Raw genomic sequence first — 17,360 nt, 5'->3', positions numbered from 1 at the left:
ATGTGCAGGATCAAACCCTGAAGTGTCTGGCTACTTGGTCCTTGCATGTTCTGTAACTTGAAACATCAAGAATAGTGCTAGAATATATGACAGATCTCTGGTGGCCTTTAAATTTGCTTAGAGTAATATATAGTGTCTGAGGAGAAAAAATGTAGAATTGAATCAATCCTAAAGAAATTCTGGACCTTAAATAGTGAATTGTTTTGTGTTTTAGAGCAGATAGCTTCACTCCCTAAAATCAGAGGATCAAATGTCCTGTGAGCATATAATAAAACTTTTTTTTTGCCTCTGAGAGCTCACAGTGCAGATAGCTAAGGCAAACAAAAGGGGCTGAAATCATGAGCACTAGCTGATGGATGGAGAAACTCTAGCACTGAGGGAGTAATTTCTGGAGGGTTTTGTGGCAGCACAGCATCAGCAGGATGAAACAGGGCCTGAGCCTGCCCTAGTGCCCGCTTCTCCTAAGTTACCAGGCAAGCACACAGTTTAGCAGTACATAAGTACGTAAGAATTTAGCAGGACATAAGTAAAGTGGCTTTCTTGATTTAGATATAGAATTTCTTTTACTCAAGTTTTTGCACTGAATTACTCTACCTAGAACAGAAGCTGAATCTAGGGTGCACATAAAAACAACATACCACATATCTATAAAATTTTAGATAAAAAAATATAAAATTTTGTATTTGTGTGTCATGGGTATTCTCTAGCTGTGCAAGGGAAACCCTACTGAGCCAGTTTGGCGCACTTAATCTCATTTCTTGTGTGACTTTCATGTATAGCTAAGTTGGAGTGTAAGATTCAGGCTAGCAAAAAATATTTCTGTGGTGTTATGGTATTTTTTTTTTATTCTGAAAAGGTGTGAATTTTGGCTGAAGTCACCTTGGAAACAAGCTACTTCTGGTTTTCAACCTGTTTTGATGCTAAAACTGCAGTGGAGGTCTGTGTCATGAAATCTAAGCTGGTTTTCCTTTCCATGATATTTGGATATAGAAGACATGATGTTCTCATTGTGACAGTTGTGAATCAAGAGGAAATTTAAACAAAAACTTAGAAGCTTTTGAACATTCTTCAGTGACAGTCCTGCTGGTCTACTGCAGTCTGTGATTTCAAAGTAGTACTTGATGGTGTATGCAGTCTGAAAAGGCCTTTTCTGTGCTAAAACTGCCGGTAGGATGCCCAGTTACAATGATCTTATCAACTGGGGATTGACAATATTCCTTTTTTTGGTTCCTCCTTCCTTCTCCACCCCCAAACAAGCACATTCATATAGCACTTCAAAATGCACATCTGGTGAGAGTCTTGCTGCCTCTTCTTCTCTTTGACAGTTTGACATGATGATGTGCCACGATGGGTGGCTTGCAGTGCTTCTAGACACCACATCCCAGTGCTGTTGATCTAGCGATACTTATTAGTATGAAAATTTAATTTGAAAATATTTTGAAGTAATGTAGTGGGAGGGGGAGTGGGTTACAAAGCAATGACTTCTTTTTAATGGTTTGTCTGTTCAAGCCATGTGTATTTGTCACAGTGATTTCTTTCCTAGGCGTTTTTATTTAAAATCAATGTTTGTTAAAATATGCTTGTCTGCCCAATCCAGCTTTCATATTATCTATGTGAAAAGGCAAGAGAACATATATAAGGAGCAGTCTGTATGTTGTAAACTCTTTGCCTTACAGTTATTGCATCCTGCAGAAAGAGGCTGTTTGGCTACAGCCTTGTTTTAATTTCATTTTTTAGTTTTCAGTTACACATTTCTGGAGTCTCCCTGACCACTGCTGTTACCTGATGGCGTCTATATTTCATCAAGTTTAGACAAGCAGTCTACCTGGACTTAGGCCCAGAGGAGCTGCCGTAACTGATGAACATGATCCTCTCTGCCTGGGAATTCAAGACCTATAGAACCATGATTCCCAAGGGAATTGAAAGAAAACTGTGTTCAGACCTAGCCTCTTGCTTTTTTTTTTATTTTCTTTGTTGTTTTTATGGAGCATTGCCTGTACTGATGGGTAGCATACTTTACCACAAGTGAAATCTGGTACTGGTTTGCTGATGATTAGGAGAAAAGATTCTTTTTAACATACCCTGGAAACAGAAGCAGGAAAGAATAGAGCACACAGAGACAGACATGAGTTGCTGTGACATCTCTTCATTACTGCATACAAATAAAGTGATGAGTTATTAAACAAAATAGCAAAAAATGTTGCAACATTACTGTTATGATGTTGGGTGATTTTTTACTGCATCGTCATTTTTAGGCTTCAGGAGTTTAGTGGATACAATTGCATATTTTGATTTTGTTCTTGCATTCTGCTCTTTCATCTGTTTTGTTCTGTTGGAAAAACTGCATTATATACAAATTGCATATTATTTTAGCTGTAGAATATTATGGTGGAGTTTTTAATTTAGAAAATGTTTTTAGAATTTTTTTTTCTGATTGCAGAATGAATGTTAGTGTTCAATGTAATTAAATTTAATTGCATTTCCTGCATGTTTTATTTTTAGTTTGCTCCTATATGCCTTTATTTTCTTCAGGAGTTGTATATTTGACATATTTTTTTAAAAGCATGGTGTTGGCAGTTCAACACAAGGTCAGTTTAGATCAATGAAATAATAAGCTTAAAAGTCTTCTAAATGTGGGGAACTTGTAGTTTCTGCTTAATGATCAGGAGTTGTTTCTTCATGCTGTTTTGGACTATGTGGGTTTATTATTTGTTTTCTTTATAAGTTTAAAACATTAAGATGGGGAAGAGTAATTAAAGACTGCTGCTTTCTTATTCTGCCTTTTATACCCAGTTCAACTGGGCAGGCTGGCAGAGCTCTTCTAGCTACATACATTTTTGCCATTAATTTGTCTTTTGCTGCTTGTGTTTGCTTAACTAACATGTTATACCAGTACATGTAGAGAGACTTTTTTCTTCAATATCTTAAGAAAGAGTGGGGTTTGCTTTTCTGTTAACAGTTTGTCTGACTGATCTGTATTTTTAAACATGAGCTGTTTACCCAGGGAGGAGCTATAGTGGCTGGAGAACCTTGCTAAGCTCTGAGTTCACAAATGTGGAGACTGAACAGATAAGGATTCTTAGACTTACATATTTAAATCTAGTGACTAATAAACATCTGAAATAAAGATGTTACTAAAAGTCCATTATTCATTTTCTCTGTGTAAGGGAATGTAAAGTCTGCTGTAGCACAGTACAGGTATTGTATTGTTCACACCTTCCATGTTTCTCATCTGCTCCAGGTTTGACATTCCTGGTGTTTCTGAGGTTTAAGAAAAATCATATCAGATATTTTTAAACCTTGGAAAGTTAAAAGTACAATCATGCAGTATAATCCTGTTAAGACTTTTTTTTTCCAGTCACCAACAGGGAGAATTGCCATTCTTGAAGGCAAAATTTCGTTGAAAGTTTTTAATAGTTAGAGAACACCAGAGGAGTGAAGCTGTTTTCTTGAATTGTGGCAGTACTCAGAGGCCAGAAGCTTCAGGGTTCTGTTGTCTGACATGAAGGAATCTCCTTCTCTGGAGTCTATGCAGCAGTTAGAAATAAATAAGGAGAGAGGGAAAGGTTTCTACCAGCACAGAGGCTTTTTCACCATTGCTTGGTGGTGAATCAGTTTGAGAATCTGTGTTGAGTCTCACTTTGGCATCTCATGAACTTCCCACTTCCTGAGGTTGGTGACCCTGGTGGGAGCTAGCAGTCCTTGGGAACTTACCAGCTTTGGAAAAGGGAGGGTCTCCAGCTAGGCTAGCACTCTGCCACTGCCTCACAGTAAAGCAAGTTCTCCTAAGGCTGTGTTGCTGAAGAGAAGGCATGATCTCAACAAAGAGTGGGGCTCAGGTCCTTCATGGCACTAGGAGTCAGGAGCTAGGGATATTTGGGGCTGGCAGTGTGCGTGGCTTTGGATGAGTTACTGAACTTTCTGTGGTCTTTCTCCACCTACAATGCAGATTTTTATCTACCTTGCAGGTGCATTGGTTGAGATAAATGAGTTGTTTGTAAAGCACTTTGAAGATGAAAAGCTCTATAAAAATGCTAAGTATTATTACATATGAGCTCTTGAGTGCATAATGGCTGTTTGCCTGCCAGTATTTAAAGTAATTTATAACACATGAAGTATGAAGGCATTGTATGAAGTCAAGTTCTAGTTTCCATTTAAGAAAAGTCATATTTTGTGTTCAGGTCACACCACTGGTCTTTGGTGTTATCTAGGGTGAAAACAGACTCTAGATGATTTTTAAAAAGGAACTGTTTCAAAACATTGAAATTGTGTTATTTTATAATAAGGGTTTCTTCTCAGTTGGTCATTTCTTACCCACTTTATATGACTTATGTTTTGATTGTCAAATTTCCATGTTATCTACCTTTTTTTGTTTTGCCAGCTGCTTCTTCTGACACTTACACTTTTGTCTGAGCTATTGTAACTTTTCTCTCCGTGACCCTTACATCTGTCTCTGCAGTTGCTGTCAAAGCTTATGTTCCTCTGCTCAGTAACTCTTGGCACACAGGTTTCCTTAGCCCTTTGTCTACCCATCGCTCACTTTGGGGCTTCCACAGCATTCCAACCCTGAGAAGTCTCCTGCCCCAGGCACTCATTGCCAGCCAGCGCTGCATAGTATGGTGCTCTTCTTTAGGGTGCTTCTCCAGAAATGTCACAGTCAACTGCCTGTCAGGCAGGCAGAAACTGCCCAACAACAGAAGGGACAAAGCTGCCCTGTGCTTGAGAACAGACCTCCCTGGCTGTGACCTGTTTGTTCACCATTCTTCAAGCTTATTGAGCATTTTTGTAAGCATCCTCCAGTGGCAACGTGGACTCCCATGTAGAAAGCTGAAACAAACTTAAAATGGATTTGCTTTCTAAATTAAAGTCTTGCTATCAAATTCCCAGGTTTTGTCAAGTCACAAGTTGAAAAGAACTATGTATTGTTTGTTATGTATCAGAACTGTGTAGTCAGTCCAGCTTGGATAGTTAAATATTCAATTTAGCCCCAATCTTGGTTTGCTGCATTGGGTTAGAGATGTGATAGAAATGAATGCCCCATCTTTAGTAGATTCACAGTCATATGTAATTACTTAATTGCAGTTGCCTTCACTTCTAAGATGTGCCATGTAACCAGAATAGTGCATGTTTTAATTGTAGGAGTAAAATGCGAGAGAGTATGCATGAAAATTTGCATACCACAGGGTAAAGTCCTGTAGTTTATTTGATGCAATTCAGGGAGGAAAATATAGTATATGGCTATGTTTAGTATAATAAGAAGTGTTAGAATTCTCTATTTTGTCATAGTTATTATGTTATATTGTTATGTTTCTAAAATTATCTAGGAGAAGTGATTGGTAAATGTTACCATCAGGACGGGTCATTGACAAAGGGCTTTATCTGCATGCTAACTGGCTGTTCCATGGAGGACAAGTGAAATTTTCATTTTTATTTTTATTTTTATATTCCCTCAAGGTACTTCATATTGAAAACACTGTTTGAGTGAAAAACATTGGTAATGTTTTATGACATAGAAACAAGGTATAGAAAGTTTGTTTATTGTACTTTTAGAGACTACGTCCTTTCCAAATCAATTATATCTTTCCCTTTGTAATTTCTGAAGAAAAAGGAGAATGTTAAAAACTGAGCGTTCAACAAGCTGTCCTGCTGCATGGAAGCCTTAGAAGGGAGAATAAAGGGCTCTTCAGAGCTCCTTGGAGGTCTTTTGGCAGACATACTCTCTAGCATGCAGCCTGAGAAAACTTCCATGGGTGTTTTTGAAAGGCGCACTGTTCTTTTTTGAGTTTAGATTATAAATAGCCAGCTACTCTAACCAGCTCTATAAAGTCTCCAGCTTTCACATTTTAAAGATGTTTATGTTCAGGTATTCATTGTTAAAACCTTTTTAAAGCAATGTTTCATTTTAGATCAAGCTAATTTTGAACCATGAAAAACTGTTGCAGTAATGAACACGATCTGAATTTATACATTAATTCTTACAGCGTATCAGATGTTATCTGTAGAAATTTGTATACTTCTCAGATTATCTGTTTCATACTTTCTTGTACATAAATTTAAATTACATCCTGCCTTATGTATTTTTTAAAAAGAAAGTCAACAGATGTGGCATAACATTGAAAGAAAATGGCAAGTTTGTTCCTCATATAAATTGCAGCTGTTCAGTCTCAGATTTACTGATAGACACAGGTGAAAGTGGACTTGGGCAGGAGCCCAAGTGAACTCCTAGCTTCCCTCCATGTAAAATGAAGATGTTATATGTAAGAAATGGTGCAGACACTGCAGAGCTGTATTCTGCTTGACTTCTCAGCTCTTGAGTGTACTTACAAACTCATCTAGAGCTGTTGAGTTGAGGTCCTTTTCCACTGGACAAAGTGGGTAGGCATCTCACAAAGACATGCTGGGTTGACACTGAGAGGAGGTGTTGCCCGTAGACATTTGTGCAGATCTGAGCATGGAGTCACACTTGTGCCTCATGGATGAAATAGTATGTGAATGACAAGGCTTAATCTCATTGCCATGTTGTTTTTGAACTAACACCTGTGAAGTGGCTAGGCAGGTCTGAACTCTCTGAGCCATTTCTGGTTGTTCTGCACTGATTATTTAAAACATAATTCCTGAGTCATGGTAGAAATGGGTGTTCTTTAAAGAAGTAAATACTGTAGTGGGTCTTGTCTGGGTTTATGAAGGTTTATTCATGCTCAACACACCCTACTAAATCAGCAGAAGCTCATCTCATGAGAATAGTTCTCTTCTGGGAAATCAAAAAGATCAAAAAGATCAAGTTGTACCAGCAAGAATTATTTTGCTGGTATAACTGTCCCAGCAGCTTTCTGAGTAGTACCATGATGTTTTCTAAGAGTTTTGAGTTGTAGAATACTCTCCTTAACTAATACATATTTTCTGGCAAGAATGTAATTGCAGAGCAAGCCAAAGACTGCAGAAGTGCCTGTTTCTAAAATATCCTTGATAAAGACAGTCTTGTTTTTGTTCATTTGGAGGCTGTTTTGTCCAAATAACTCTTCTGTAAAAGCTGCTTGACAAAATCAGGTATAGAATGAGGTAGCTGATGGAAAGACTTTGGCAGAGCTTGCTGCAACAGTATCCCCAGCTGTGGAAACCAGATGGGTGTTGCAAAACGGATTGGTGGGGTGTTAGCAGCTGAAAGTTCAACCAGATGAAGATAACCTTGGATGTCTGGAGAAAAGCAGCAGTTCTCTCATTTCTCCTCCAGTATGACAAGCCGTGAAAGTGGACTACCAACCACTGAAGGATGAGCAAGCACGGCCCAGGCATGGGCATAGGGCTTCCAATGACTGTGCCATTGCCAGGGGAACAGCCATGTCAGAATCAACTTTATTGTAGCTCTTTGCCTACTGAATGCAGATCAGGAGCCTTGACATCTATGAAGTTGTGGCCAGGTCTGTAAGGCTCAAATTCACAGTCACGTCACCTTTCAATAGGCTATGCATGTAGATTGAGATAGACTTCACATTTTCTGTGTGAAAAAAATGTGCAGCAGGATTCTTAGCATGTAGTCAAATGAATCTAGAAGTTCTGAGTTGAGTTTACAAATTAGCAATTGATTAAATGGATGACCCTATAGAGAATTTCATAGGTTACTGCCCAGTTTTGCAGACAAAGTAGCTAAACATTCTCAGTAGAAGTGCCTGTCATGTTTTGCTGGCAAGTTAGATTATCTTCATCTTGTGGAAAGCAAAACATTTATTTCCTCTTACAGATTTACTATCTGTGCAGAAAAGACTGTGTAAACCCTTTTCAGTCTAGAAAAAGGAGTTTGAGACCTAAATTCTTGCAAAGACTCTCTTGCTTACTCTGTCGAGCTAAAGAATGAGACAGTAGAACAGTTCAATAAACCATACAGAGTGAATAACCTGGTGAAGGTAGTTCAGAAATTAGGTATTCTTTTTTTCTCTTTCTTTGCTTAATAATACATCTTTTGAATAAATGAGTCTGAATGTTTGGTACACAATCATTCTGTTACTTTCCGCCTGTTTTACACTTATTTTATTTCCCTTTAGCATTTATTAGAACAGGTTCCCTTTCTACAGAAGGGCTATGTTATTTATAAATTGCCATTTTATTTGCCTTATGCTATATATGAAGTGGGCCGTAGATGGTAGTTACGTGGCTTGAGAATAGAACCCTTAATTTTGATGTGTTTTATAAACAATTGGCAATAAATGGCCTCATCCTGCGTCCTTTGACTTTAGTGGGAGCTCTGACAAGTGTGTTTACGCCAGCAGAAGCCGGCTGCCAGCGCAGCGGAGCGGGCAGCGCGCCTTTGCTTTCAGCACAGTTGTGTGTCCCTGTGCCAAGAATGAATTTTGCCGATTCAGATTTGCTCAGTTTGTCAACACACAGCTCCCATTGAACTTCGCAGGACGAGAATGATTCTTGGCACGGGGCCGTGGACAGCCCAGGGAGCGGGGCCGGCAGCGGCGGGAGCTGTGCGCTGGCGAGGGGAGCAGCGCCCAGCCTTGGCTTCCCAGTTCCTGAGGCTCCCGTCTCCTGGAGCATGTGTTTGATGTTGTTGGGGTGGTGGGAAGAGTCAGTGATAAAAAGAGATTTCCTAGGTTAGTTTTCAAGGCTATTTTTTTTGTGTGTGTGTGTCTGTCTGGATGATTAATGTGAATAGGAAAATACTGTTGACCCATTTAAATCATGTTAGACAACTTCCATTGCTCATCTACATAATGAAATACACACTGAACATTACAGCCTAAGTATAAGAGCCAGCGAACTACAAAAATAATATTTTACTCATTTAGATTATGAAGTAAAATATAGGACATTAGTACTAATGATAGTATTAAATTTTAAGCCATGCAAATTGCAATTGTCAGTGAAAAAGATCTATAAGTTGAAAAGGCTATTAGCATTTCAGCTTTAACAGTTAATTTGAGTAATTTCTTTTCTCTGCTAGTCTGTAGCTTAAAGTCTACATGCAAAACATTTAATGGTAAGTGCAGAAGTGTTTGTTCATACTGTTATTTAATTTCAGTCATTAAAGAAATGTTAGAAATTAATTTGCGATATTAAAATATATTAACATTTTATATTACTAAGAATAAACTGCAATTTTTACTTGGGTAAAATCAAATATAAAAGGCAAATTATTAGTAACCAACAGGTGAAATAATTTGAAACATTTATTTAAGTACCAAAGCAAAAACCGAAGCCTTTAAAAATATGGATTTTGTCAAATAGAAACAGAATTGTCAGCGTTTTAAACTAAATACAAATTTTGAAGTGCTGAATTTAGGCTGACAGGTTTCTATGGTTACCTACCTTTCCAATAGTTTGGTGAGATGTGTAAATAGGCTTGTGAGTCACTAGCAATTATTTGGGTTTTGTTTGTTATAGTTGTAATTCTGTGTTCAGTTTGAATCTAATACAGTTCATACCACATGCTTTGGTTTATGTATATTTTAGTGTGTATGATTGACAGTGATTGAGCATTTCTTATGGAGTGCTTGGTTTTTTTGTCATAAGTGATGTATGTTGGTACTTCTGAAAATGTAAACAACTTCTTCCTGTATCACTGTTTGATAAACAGGGATTTTTATGCTAAAAGGAGGTCTTTGTAAATGTTAAGCAAGGAGATAAGTGAAAGGTGTTTAAAAAACATTTAAAACATCTCCCAAACATTATATTGTACTCTTCCAAATTTGACCCATAATCCTGTCATTATAATTCACTCAGTGACCCAAATGTCACATATTTATGAAGAAGCTTCCAAGTTACGCATTAATAGCACATAGTAATGACTGACAGGTTTAAAAATAAATGTTTTAATCAGGATGCTACAAGTTATCTGCAGCAAGCTCTTGATTAGAACATCTTCTTGTGCAGAGCACTTTCTTGAAATAAAAATAAAAGCTTATTTCTGCCACCACCACAGCAGTTTAGCAGAAAAAGCTGTAAGCTCTTAGACCTCTCTGCTCATATATATTGAAATCTAGATAGGCTGTAATTCCCCAGCCTTAGACTCGTCACTCTAGCAAAGGATGCATACGTGTTTTCTCAGTAAGGACTTACTGTCCTAACATAACTTGTGTTTTCATGTGAAAACAGGACAATATAAGTAATTACCAACTTTTAACACAAGGCAAAAAATACTCCTAGCTGTCAGTTTTACTGAATTCATAGTAATGTAATCTTATTTTATTAAGGTATTCATCCCAATGTTGCTGGCCATGTGCACTTTTTTCCTTAATTTTTAGATAAGACTGACCTATGATTCAGAAATCATCTTGTGTCCTTAGAGATTTGGCTGCAGGTGTATGGAAAATACTGCAGGAAAAAGACTGACTGCCTATTCTCTTCCCATGTGTCAAGCTATACAAAATATCCTGATACAATGTTCAGAGCATTCCTAAATTTCCTACGCAGAGATTACTCTTATTTCAGCAATGTTGCTTGCCTACTGAAAGGGTGGGAAATGGATTTTATGGTGATCCAGACATATTTTTTCCATTTCAGATGGAAATTTAAGAGGTTAAAGTAGGATTTCTTTTTAACATTTAATATTGTGCCAGGCATGTATATAGGACATAAACATGCCAGTTGAAAAACAGTTTTTTAACAGAGCACCTGAAAAGATTTTAACCCAGTAGGATTCAATGAATGTTAGAGCTGTGGGTGGGTGCATATAAACAACAAGATTTGGTATTGTGCTGTGTGTAAGGACTATTTGAATAGCTTATTATTTTAATCTGAAACAACTGCTATTTTTTAAACTAACTTGTTCCAATAGTTGTTAGTTGCTTACAAAATCAAAATCATTAATACAATAACCAATCTTTCAAGCGAAAATAAAGTCTCTGATCTTTAAAAAAAATCTAAAGATAGATAGAAAGTGCTTGGAAAATTTATTTAAATATGGAAGCCTGAACAGATATGTTTCTCATTCTAATTTATTCATTTTATGATAAATTAATTTACTCAATAAAGGAATGCAGTAACATAAGAGGAATGTTTCTCCTGCTAGTCAGAGAAGTTGAAACTTGCCAGATGCTGTGATCTGGAGCCTAAATTCCCTCGATAGTAACTGTGATTGAAACCCTTAATATTGCTTTGTCCAGCTTTTGTACTGGACTTACCTCATTTTGCAGTGATATTGCTTTAGACAACACTGTCTTTTTATTTTTTTCTTGTGTTTTTCTGTCAGAGAGAGAAAATGTAATAGAAATAACACTGGGCTGGAAGGCTCTGTTTGAAGACTGCAATGCCGTGTTCCCAATGTCTGCACAGTTTGATCCCGAGTTCTGTAATAGACAGTTAATTTCCTTTGATATTTTAATGAATATCACTCAGCTATAGTTAGATTGTACTCTTTATTTTTTAAATCCCATATAAAAAGGGGGGAAGTAGTGTTTAATGATACCAGAATTTTACTCAGTCAGTTAATTTATTTCTTACACTGTTTTAGTGTGACTCTGTATGTGTGTATATATATACAGAACTGCTCAACTGGTCAAAGGAGATTTTAAGGATATAGTGCTAATCTTTTCTTTTTGTTTGTTAAAGTTGCACTGTCAGTTGCTGCTGATAAAAGGTGGCATCGAGCCAGCTTCCTGAAGGAGCTATGGGGAGGGTCATGGCTTGTCATGACCTGGGCACCGGTACTTGAATGTTGTTATTATTGGGATGAAGTACCCTTAGGCTGTCATCCTTCCTGTAAATAGAAGGGGTTCTGATTCTCTGTGGTTTCCCAGTTTACCAACTTGCAGAACAGCTATTTTGTTGGCCCTAAGTTTGACTGAATAATGAATTAGAAGCACAGCACTATTCCAGGAGGCACTGATTCATCATTTTAATCTGTTAGCCTAGACTAAATCATAGTAAGTAAAGCCAAACAAGAATCTGTTTCCATATAGTTTATAAATTTACAAACTCATTTGTATTGGCATATAGCCAACAAATTGCCCAGCTCCACTCTGCATGAAGTAAGGGCAGAATTGTAATTAGCAAGGAGCATAACTGAGGGCCAAAAGTGACTTTTTTCAGTGACATAGAGGAGTCACAGTGATGCTGGCAGAGGGGATGATTCTTCTCCCTTGGATTCGGTCACCGTTCAACCATTGCTTTGCTTCATTGCCTCTTAGAAGAGTAACAAGAACAGTTCTGTTAATGCATCTATTAACTAAACAAATTCTGTTGTTAATTTCCAGAAAAATCAAATAAAACAATCCCAATTGGAATATAATGTTTGCAAGATACTGGCCTGTGTTTCAGTTTATCAGGATAGAGTCATAAGCTTGCTGTGGTTGAAGTTTTCACCAATGTGTTGCTGTTGTAACTGAAGTCTCATTTATCCTGATGAATATTTCATTTCCCCAATCATGCTATTAAAAACAGAGTGTTTTTACCCTTTCATTTCTCCTTTCTCTTTTCCAGTACCATCGTGACAGCTGTGGCTGCGTCCTGTTTACAAATTGCTGCTAGTCACATTTTCAGTAGTCCTTATGGGTTTTGCTTTCCCTTAATACATCCAATTAGGAGGAAATATTTCTCACAAACACGGACTTGCTCTTCTCCTTGTAATGACATAGTTCTGCAATCCAGGAAACAGTGCTGCATGGTGTCCATGTCCACGATTTCCTGATGTGGGAAAAACGTGTGGAAAGCATCTGGAGAGGAGGAGACCCCCTTTACCAGCTTGTTTCCTGTAAGCGAAATTGGAAGACCTTGTCTGTGCAAATAGATTTCAAAATAGAGTCTGCCCTTTGACTGTCTCCATAATTACACAGCGCTCTCTGTATTTTATTTGGCTGCCAGAGCAGTTAACCCCTGGAAGTAAGGGGCTGATGATGGCGTGACCAGCACGGGTATGCAGACATGACCATGTGAATACACTCTTGTTTGGAGAAGCCTGTCGTTAAGACCTTCTTACAATATACTTTTACCGAATTTGAGAATTATCATGTGTTGGATTATGTTGATTAAGATACATTATATCCGTAATGTACAGAAAATGTGGAGGTATTTGTTGCAAAAAAGGAAAAAAAAAGTGAAACAAAAAAAAGTTCTTTCTTGGCTTTGATGTAATCAACATCTGTCAACAGAATGAATTTGCTTTTGTTTAATTTCAAGGGCTCTTGTCCTTCTACTTTGCCCAATCAGTTTCAACTTCTGCCTCAGGCATTTCCCTATGTTGTTCTTGGACTTTTTTCCTTTTTTTTTTTTCTTCTTTTTTTTTAGCAAATGCGCAGGTTATTGCATCTGAAATGTGAGCTGCTCTTCTGCTACACAGGTTACACAGAGCTGGAAAGGACCTTTAATCTTTCCCATCCTATTTTAGAAGATTGGACATACCTTTGCAAAAGGAGGGGTTACAAAGTCAGTGTTTTATTAGACATAGTTAAAATTACAAGTAAAGGTCTTTCAAATCACAGCCATTATTTTGGACTGAAAAATGGGAACATTTGGTAATTAGCAGTAAGAACCTATGTATTCTTACCTAGTTGCATTGGCTGGATTCCATATATTGTTACCCTTAGTGATTTTTAATACCTCATTTTAACTTTAATCCTCAGAAGTTTCAGCAAAATGAGTATTTGTACAAGAACCTAAATTATGGTAGAGTATTAAAATTACCTGACAAGCCAAATGAAAGATCTCTAGTGTTTTACGTCCAAATGAGTATATATTAAGAAAATCTCTACAGTCATTCTTTTTTCAGTTTAAAAATAAAGATTAAATCACATATTTTGAAAAGAGTTGTCAGAACAATGCTTTTGATGTTATTAACTTTATCAAGAGCGAGTTGATTTTATTTCGTAAATAGCTTGGGGTGTTAATTCTTGTAATCCTAAATAATTTTGGTACTCTGCTTCTGTTGATACTATGACTAAATTATTTTAAAATTTGTTAATTTATTTCTTGTCTCTTTTAAGATGCACCCTTGTATTTATTGTAGCTCAGAACTGTCATGAAGTTTATCAATTGGTAATATTTTTGTTAATTGCTTGGAAAATTGAAATTTTCATGAATAAATACCAAAAAAATGGTTGCTAACAATCACATTTGATGAATCATGTAAATGAGCAGTTTTTTGCCCAGCTACCCCACACTTCATTCATTGGAAACATAGCTTGATAAATTGCTGTAACTGTTAAACAAGGAGCATTAGAAAAGGGCTTATGTGAGAGTTCATTTCCAACATCTCCAGTTAAAAATACTTCTTGACCAGAGGAAAATCACATTTAAATTACTAAAATCAACTTAATTAAGGGTCATTAATAGAGATACACATAAAAAACTCCCCACTCTAGGAGTGAAATGGGAGCATTTCATTATATAGTGTAACATGCATGAACAGATAACAATTAAAATAGCCCTAGAGTAAAAGGCTAATAAATATAGGGCACTCTGTGCTGCAAAATCAGTCACTTAAAAATGCTCCCACCCATCATAATTCTTGAATGCCATATTCAGCCCCTCTGACTGACTCATTTAAATGGAAAAGAAATGTAATTTCCACACAAGATAAATTCATCTGGTAATTCAGAAGGGCTCACAGTGCATATTTCTAGTATTAATCCAGATGAAGGTCTGGAAGGTGTGCTGAGGAATCCAGCAGCTCCGGCAGGACATGCGCGCACAAGGATTGCACAGTGGGATTCACTGGCAGCTCAGCGGAGCAGTTGTCAGTAATTTTCTGTGCTCGATGCATCCGAGCTGCTGATGTGATTCAGTAACACTGCTGATAATACTCCTTAGTGCAGCTGATAGTAAATATTCTGTTGCACATGACAGGTGAGGTAGCCTTGCTGTTGGGATACAGAATAAACATGTAAAGGGTCAGCTTTGTATCCCTGGCTGTGCTGGGCTGTTACCAGCCTAGCCAACTTCACACACCATGCTCTCTGGTGCCTCCAGTTTCTGCTGGAAGATGTATAAATGCCATGTTTGTGAATTATCTTATAGTAATTAGTATACACAGAAGGCTTAACAAAAGGATGTGCTTGAGCACCAGTGTTTCAGAAGTAAAGGCACTGAGAAAAGCTTTGATGGGTGTAAGGGGTGGGGAGGAGGGAACCTCTGAGCCAGACTTGGAGAATACAGACAGTTGTTCCTGTCTCAGGTGATTGATGATGTTGCTATATCGAATTAGCTGGGAATATGGGAGCTTGAAAAATAAAAGGAGCTGTGGAGGCATTAGAAGGCCTTCTTAAGGAAGGAAGTGTGTGGATGGAATCCAGATTTTCATTACAGACCAGTAACTTCATTGTATTTTAATGCCATTTTATTTAATTTTATTTTTACTTTGTAGGAGAATGTTTTCTCTTATAAGTTTTTATATTTCAAATAAAGGTTTAGTTGTCTTGTGTTTATAATTCTTGTGATATAATTTAGGAATTGTGTTTTACAATGGTGATACTTATTTGCTTGTCTCACTTCATCTGTTCAAGTAGTAGGTATTTTTGTATGCATCTGGTTTATAATGAGTAGTTAGTAGAATAACAACAGGCTACGGTACCTTATTATCCTGTTATTTTGTGACAACACTTGCAGTGTATCTTTGGGAGAATAGAGGTAAAAATTTTATTCTGAATAAAACATCCCTTCTGAATGTGAGCTAGTCAATAGACGTACACCCATGGATGTGGTTTAATGTATTTAAGAGTGTGTATTTGGGGGAGCACATTGAGTATAATTTACAAGCACACTTTTACCATTCTTCCCCAGTTAAATTGTGGCACAGTAGACAAGGTGCCCAGGGAGCATTCTGGGCATCAAGGAGAGCATTTAAAATGCATGTTCACATACTGATGTCCATGTGGACTTTAGCTAACCACAGCAGTGAGTGTGGGATTTTGATATATTTGTAGTACCTTTAGCTGTGCTAAGAGCAAGGTACTTCAACAGCACTTTGTAGAAGAGGCAACTTGGCTTACACTGTCAGAGTGGTTGCTACTTCTGATGGCCCAAAAGTTTCTGCCTCAGCAGATTCTGTGCTTCCAAATTCCAGAAATGAGTACAAACCAGACAGGGAGTTTGTAGGATGCTTTGGGTTCTTCAGATGTGCTTACAGTTGCAGTTTAGGTGACCCTCTCTTTTTTTTTGTATGTTTGGGTGATTTTTGTTAATTAGACAATGATTTTTTTTCTTGTGGAGGAGACTCTAGGAAAGTAGATTATGAGTCTGCTGTTTAAATTCTACTTAATAGGCTACCATATCAATCCAGCCTGCTCTTAACTGGGCAGCCCCACTTTCCTGGAGGCACTTGCTTCTGTTTTGAAGCAGGTAGCTTCCATTGGGTACTTGGGTTGTACTGAGAGCTGGACGTAAACCTCAGCTCCACTTTGTTATTTATCTACAAATAAAGCAAGCAAACAACAACAACCACCAAAACAAAAAAAATTAACCAAGCAAAAAACCCAAACAAAACAAATGAGAAAAAAACCCCAACAACGACAACAACAGCAACAAAAACCACCAGTAAAAATTTGCTTGACTAGAAGTTTCTACACCCAGATTTTAACTTTTCAGATACTAGAATGTAAATGTAATTCTGATCAGTGCAGAGACAGTTGGGAACATTTCTAACGCAAACCTGATGCAACTATTTCATTCAGTCTGGGCTTGGGGCTCCATAACAGTGCATAACTCAAATCTTCTGTATGTCATGGAATACTGTAAAAGGGCTGTCTTAGAAAGATTGCACATGTGGAAGGATAATTTCTGCATCTGAACATGATAGATGAATACAAAGGAAAGGAAGAAAGGTACAATAGAATAAAAGCATGCAAGATAAGAAAGAAATTATTCTGGAAATAAATACTTTTACTTAGTTACAAAATATGCAGTAGACTAATTTCTTAATTTCTGTGATACAAAAATGTTTAGTTACTTCTGTTTAAACAAAACCGTTTTACTGAAGAGTAATTATTTGTCAGGATTACTTGCCACAAGATTGCTCTTGTATTTGTATACATAATGACATTTTTCAGAAGCAGATCAAGTATTATGTTAAACTTATGTTTCACAAAAGAACCTATGTTTATATTGTAGAACATTTGAGTAGTGGAAATACACACTCTGTAATTGTAGTGTAATTGGGCATTGTCAAAAATCCTTTTGAATTTTCTGGTTTTGATGCTAGCATTGTCTTTTGTGGTGCATTATTTTGGTTTTGATGTTTCTGAGAGCCTTTGGGTCTCAACTGCCCTTTCTTTTCTGTTCTTTCCTTTTTTTTTTTTCCTTTTTTCCTTTTTTGTGGGGGCAGAAGTGTCATTGCCCTACTACTAAGTTTGAGCTACAAAACTTTTGCCCCAAATTTCCATGCTAATTAAATTGAAATCTGATTCAGATACTCCAAATAAATTGCAAAT

The 17,360-nt window shown here is 37.1% G+C and overlaps 1 protein-coding gene across 5 annotated transcripts in view; it reads left to right on the top strand.

Moving 5' to 3' along the window:
* METAP1D (methionyl aminopeptidase type 1D, mitochondrial) overlaps positions 1-17,360 on the top strand; it is a 44,577-nt gene that overhangs the window by 4,943 nt on the left and 22,274 nt on the right. For 3 of the 5 annotated variants that reach the window (XM_015635231.2, XM_015635229.2, XM_015635232.1), the window contains exon 2: positions 12,421-12,691. The exons of 1 other annotated variant lie outside the window; for it this stretch is intronic. In XM_015635231.2, coding sequence (XP_015490717.1) covers positions 12,628-12,691 — 64 coding nt within the window. In that variant the 5' untranslated portion in view covers positions 12,421-12,627. Of the gene's footprint in view, positions 1-10,974; positions 12,692-17,360 lie in introns of those variants that run through there. One more of the 5 variants, XM_033516015.1, reaches the window with a different exon arrangement.

Source organism: Parus major, chromosome 7 (assembly GCF_001522545.3).
Source record: "Parus major isolate Abel chromosome 7, Parus_major1.1, whole genome shotgun sequence".
NCBI lineage: Eukaryota > Metazoa > Chordata > Aves > Passeriformes > Paridae > Parus > Parus major.
This window is presented reverse-complemented; position numbering and strand designations above follow the sequence as displayed.